General features: G+C 39.5%; 1 protein-coding gene across 1 annotated transcript in view; it reads right to left on the reverse strand.

Annotated features, from left to right (window-relative positions):
- The window catches only part of mtmr7b (myotubularin related protein 7b), an 84,469-nt gene extending 78,989 nt beyond the window's left edge, over positions 1-5,480 (reverse strand). Inside the window, exons 1-2 of the mRNA XM_028802053.2 lie at positions 5,180-5,480; positions 3,935-4,057 (exon numbers count right to left, since the gene is read on the reverse strand). Coding sequence (XP_028657886.1) covers positions 3,935-4,057; positions 5,180-5,311 — 255 coding nt within the window. The 5' untranslated portion in view covers positions 5,312-5,480. The remainder of the gene's footprint in view (positions 1-3,934; positions 4,058-5,179) is intronic.
- Positions 5,481-6,000: the final 520 nt, after the last annotated feature.

Below are 6,000 nucleotides of genomic sequence, written 5' to 3' on the forward strand. Positions count from 1 at the left end.
AATAATAACTTATACTGCAATGACATTGCATTCTAGCATTGTTTATAATACCAGTGGTTATCCCTCCCTTTTTAGCATTGAATGCATTAAAGTAGTTTGGAGCACAGCTTTTCTTTCTCTGGACATGTAAAAAACATGCTGCCTTAGAAAGGCTAACAGAATTATTAACGATCTCACCAATCCTGCACAATCAAATTTCTCTCCTCTATTCTGGCAAATAGTATACAACTAATAGCACTTATAGCACTAGATTCAGGCATAGCTGTTACCCTGAGGTCCTAAGGTTATTTAGCAGTTGCTCATTAACATCACAATCAATCATCACACTCTTGAGGTTGCGAGTATATCTGCTGTCGTGTGGTTTTCCTTCTTAATATATAAACAAATGCTGTATTTATTATCTTCTTTCTACTTCTTCTTCTTTCGGCTGCTCCTGTTAGGAGTCGCCACAGCGGATTATCTTTTCCATATCTTTCTGTCCCCTGCATCTTGTTCTGTCACACCCATCACCTGCATGTTCTTTCTCACCACATCCATAAACCTTCACTTAGGCCTTCCTCTTTTCCTCTTCCCTGTCAGCTCTATCCTTAGCATCCTTTTCCTAATATACCCAGCATCTCTCCTCTGCACATGTCCAAACCAACGCAATCTCACCTCTCTGACTTTGTCTCCCAATCATCCAACTTGAGCTGACCCTCTAATGTACTCACTTCTAATCCTATCCATCCTCGTCACACCCAGTGCTAATCTTAGCATCTTTAACTCTGCTACCTCCAGCTCTGTCTCCTGCTTTCTGGTCAGTGCCACCGTCTCCAACCCATATAACATAGCTGGTCTCGCTATCGTCCTGTAGACCTTCCCTTTCACTCTTGCTGATACCCATCTGTCACAAATTACTCCTGACACTCTTCTCCACCCATTACACCCTGCCTGCACTCTCTTTTTCAACTCTCTTCCACAATCCCCATTACTCTGTACTGTTGATCCCAAGTATTTAAACTCATCCACCTTTGCCAACTCTACTCCCTGCATCCTCACCATTCCACTGACCTCCCTCTCATTTACACAAATGTATTCTGTCTTGTTCCTACTTACCTTCATTCCTCTCATCTCTAGAGCATATCCCCACCTCTCCAGGGTCTCCTCAACCTGCTCCCTACTACTGTGATCGCTACAGATCACAATTTCATCAGCAAACATCATAGTCCACAGGGACTCCTGTCTAATCTCATCTGTCAACCTGTCCATCACCACTGCAAATAAGTAAGGGCTCAGAGCCGATCCCTGATGTAATCCCACCTCCACCTTGAATGCATCCTTCACTCCTACCGCAGACCTCACCACGGTGACACTTCCCTGATACATATCCTGTACAACTCTTACATATTTTCTCTGCCACTCCCAACTTCCTCATACAATACTACAACTCCTCTCGAGGCATCCTGTCATATGCTTTCTCCTGGTCCACAAAGACGCAATGCAACTCCTTCTGACCTTCTCTATACTTCTCCATCAACATCCTTAGAGCAAACATTGCAACTGTGGTGCTCTTTCTTGCCACGAAACCATACTGTTGCTCACTAATCATCACCTCACATCTTAACCTAGCTTCCACTACTCTTTCCCATAACTTCATGCTGTGGCTCATCAATTTTATTCCCCTGTAGTTACTACAGTCCTGCACATCCCCCTTATTCTTAAATATCGGCACCAGTACACTTCTTCTCCACTCCTCAGGCATCCATTTACTTTCCAAGATTCCATTAAACAATCTGGTTAAAAACTCAACTGCCATCTCTCCTAAACACCTCCATGCTTCCATAGGTATGTCATCTGGACCAACGGCCTTTCCATTTTTCATCCTCTTCATAGCTGTCCTTACTTCTGCCTTGCTAATTCATTACACTTCCTGATTCACTATTTCCACATCATCCAACCTCTTCTCTCTTTCATTCTCTTCATTCATCAGCCTCTCAAAGTACTCTTTCCATCTGCTCAACACACTCTCCTCGCTTGTGAGTATGTTTCCATCTTTATCACCCTAACCTGCTGCACATCTTTCCCAGCTCGGTCCCTCTGTCTAGCCAATCGGTACAGGTCCTTTTCTCCATCCTTAGTGTCCAACCTCTCATACAACTCATCATATGCCTTTTCTTTAGCCTTCGCCACCTCTCTCTTCACCTTGTACCTTATCTCCTTGTACTCTTGTCTACTTTCTGCATCTCTCTGACTATCCCACTTCTTCTTTGCCATCCTCTTCCTCTGTATACTCTCCTGTATTTCCTCATTCCACCACCAGGTTTCCTTTTCCTCCTTCCTCTTTCCAGATGTCACGCCAAGCACCCTTCTTGTTGTCACCCTTACAACATCTACTGTAGTTGCCCAACTGTCTGGTAACTCTTCACTGCCACCCAGTGCCTGTCTCACCTCCTCCCTAAACTCAACCTTGCAGTCTTCCTTTTTCAACTTCCACCTTTTGATCCTTGGCTCTGATGGTGTTATATTTGCCGAATAGCTCTTGGATTTATTGTCTAGCCTGTCACATACTATCACAACTCTGTAGGAGATACTGTGTGCAAATAACAGTATTATTGTGCACACATTAAAATAAACTAAAATTAGAACCATCTTTTAAATCAAGTATTTTGAACTATTACACTGACATAACATTTCATCTGTAAATACAACTGAAAATATATCTTGCACTGCAGTTTCTTTTGCAGGTAAGCAGATATGAATATTTTATTTACGATAAACTTTTCAATCCAACATAGATTGACAAGCTTATTTACCCAGTATTTCCAAAAAACATAAAAAGGTTAAGATCGATAGATAGATAGATAGATAAAGATTTTACATTATAATTATTTACTTACATTAAATAAACTTTTTCACTGGGAGTTCAATAATGTATAAGTAAGCAATTTACACTTACATTACAGTTGTAAATTTAAGGAAACACCCTAAGCTTAGACTCATAAAACAGTGCCATACAAAAATGAATTGAAATTGATCTATACTGTATATTTTAAAAAAAACTTGAATATGTAGGAAATACTATTAAAATATTGGAAATTGTACAGGAAGTCATTTTCACATACCTTGAAATGCACATTAAGTTACTTTAAAATATCTGAAAATATGAGACATCTTCAAATGCATTAAAGATATCCCAAAAATGGTGTGCAGATAGTTAAAGTGTAAAGAAACATTTTATATGTTGAATTCAGTGTCATGTATTCTTGAAAAGCTGAACTGTGCTTTAAGATATCTGGAATTCATTTTCTGCATCTCTACATGTTAATTTGTCTTGCCATTTATTTTTCTCCCAAAATTCTTAATCAGGGACTTCTGCTGACTCTGGGGTATCTGTTAATTCAGTTCATTTAGTATTACCTATAAATTTTACCAACTTGATTTTTACATTTTTGTCTAAATGATTCACATAAATGAACAAAAGCCATAATTGCAGTTCCTCTAGGACCCAGTGTTTGATGTTACCTAATTCAGAAAATATATCTGCCTTACAAACAATTGTCTTCTGTGTTTTTAAATCAATTCTGTACACCATGCTACAATAATCTTGCCTCCTAGTTTCAGATGATTTATATAGTTGTTTGAGATTGTTTATATACACAGCAAATAAAAAATAAACAAAAACAAAAAATTTGGAAACTGCATTTTTTCTTTGACTAAGTAACTTTTTTTATCCTCTTCATTCTAACCTTTCTCATTTAAACATAGTAAATTAAGACTCAACCCTTCTTAACATGAACAAAGATAACAAAATACACTTAATTTAAAATTTGCCACATTAAAAAAGAAAAACATGTTCCCCTGGATTGAGTTGTGTTTAATGAATGAAGGAAACATTTCAAACAATTTGAATAAATATAAATAATGTAATTTTATTTCTAAACACCAAAGTACGTACCCAAGTTTCTTTGCGAGCTTCTGATGCATTTTCCACAAAGATGATGTGAGTAGCAGTGAGATACAAAGTTCCTAGTGGAGCTTTTCTGGTGGAAACTCGGTCAATTAAACGGACATTTTCCACCTGATGTCCACAGGAAAGAGAAAAAATACAGCAGTCAGTCTTACCATATCACATCATAATATCATAACATTCATGAGCTGTGTTACTTGCAAATGGCAGGTGTCAATGACTTGTATTGGCTATGAAACCCTTATTAATAATCCATCCATCCATCCATTTTCCAACCCGCTGAATCCGAACACAGGGTCACGGGGGTCTGCTGGAGCCAATCCCAGCCAACACAGGGCACAAGGCAGGAACCAATCCCGGGCAGGGTGCCAACCCACTGCAGGACACACACAAACACACCCACACACCAAGCACACACTAGGGCCAATTTAGAATCGCCAATCCACCTAACCTGCATGTCTTTGGACTGTGGGAGGAAACCGGAGCGCCCGGAGGAAACCCACGCAGACACGGGGAGAACATGCAAACTCCACGCAGGGAGGACCCGGGAAGCGAACCCAGGTCCCCAGATCTCCCAACTGCGAGGCAGCAGCGCCACCCACTGCGCCACCGTGCCGCCCCTTATTAATAATCTCACTTGTTAAATCATTACATTAATATTTTTTTTTTCTTTCTTTGATTTTGAAGTGCACATAGAAAAGGAAAAAAAAACAAGTTTTAAAGCTTATTGGAAAGGTCAAAGTGTGGGTTTGAGAAGCAGACTTATTAGCAATAACAAGACTGTTTGACCCTTTATTGAGGTATTATAATAGGAACATATATCGGGGTGGGAAATTCAATCATATGTGACAAGAAGCAGTAACCATATTGAATACAAGCAGGATAAATGAGTAGTCATCCAAGGCCAATCCAATTGTTGTCCATGTTGTCCGCTCGCTTGACTTTTCGTATGTCAATGCCCAGGCCTCATTTTGACTCAGTTGTGCAATAGATAGATAGATAGATAGATAGATAGATAGATAGATAGATAGATAGATAGATAATGACATTATAATTAGTTATACCTGTAAATATTATTAGTATCATTATTATTATTAGTAGTAGTAATATTATTAATATTTAAGCATCCACTTTCTAAGAACTGTCTCTAAAATCAGAAATTCCACGATGCGCTCCTTGCGAAATGCAATGCAACGCAACAGCGCAGACATGGCAGTCCGCTCTTCACGGTACCTTGGGTGTCCGGATGTACTCCATGGCCAGCGCTCCGCTGTCCAGCCAGTGACGAGCGGGTGCGGCACCAGCTATGCAGAGCAGCACGCTTCTACCGCGCTCAGCAAGCACTTCTTGTGAACAATAACGCATCAATCATGTCCCTCTGCCGAGGATGTTATTGAATTAAACCACTGCAGGTGCATCAGACATGTCTCCTTTCCTCCGAATCGGGATTCACCCATCAGCCTCTTGGTGAAGCAGCAGCAGCATCATCGGGGTCCTAGAGTCTGCCAGACTGTCTGGAGAGGTAACGTTTCGCTTTTTCGCCTTTAAAGGTGTTATTATTATTATTATGATTATTATGATTATTATTATTATTAATTTTTTTGTTGTAAAATTTGTATGTGGTGCTATTTTAATACACGAGTCACATACTGTGTGTTTGTCGATGCTCGTTTTCTCTATGTATATGAATTTATAATATATGTGTATTTATATAAAATTTCAGTAGTATTCGTTTGTACAGATTGAGCGACAGTATTTTAGAAGAAAATGAACGTAAAATCTATTCACACATTCCTGACGCAACCGAAGTGCATGAGTCTCTCCGTAGAGTGACACGCGCAATGCGAGCAGATGGTACTGAGGTCTAAGCGGACACTTCACTTGCTTTATATTGTTACAAGAGCAACATTTATTTTATAAAGTGGTTATTAGGTGAAGATATTATTTCAGTATATTAATGTGTCGAGTGTTCCCAAAATTCTAGTCCCTCCTTTCCCCACCCATAAGTTTTGATGCAATTTGTGAAGGAGTTTTGCCCATATATGATGAAATAT

Source organism: Erpetoichthys calabaricus, chromosome 5 (assembly GCF_900747795.2).
Source record: "Erpetoichthys calabaricus chromosome 5, fErpCal1.3, whole genome shotgun sequence".
In the NCBI taxonomy this organism is placed as follows: domain Eukaryota; kingdom Metazoa; phylum Chordata; class Cladistia; order Polypteriformes; family Polypteridae; genus Erpetoichthys; species Erpetoichthys calabaricus.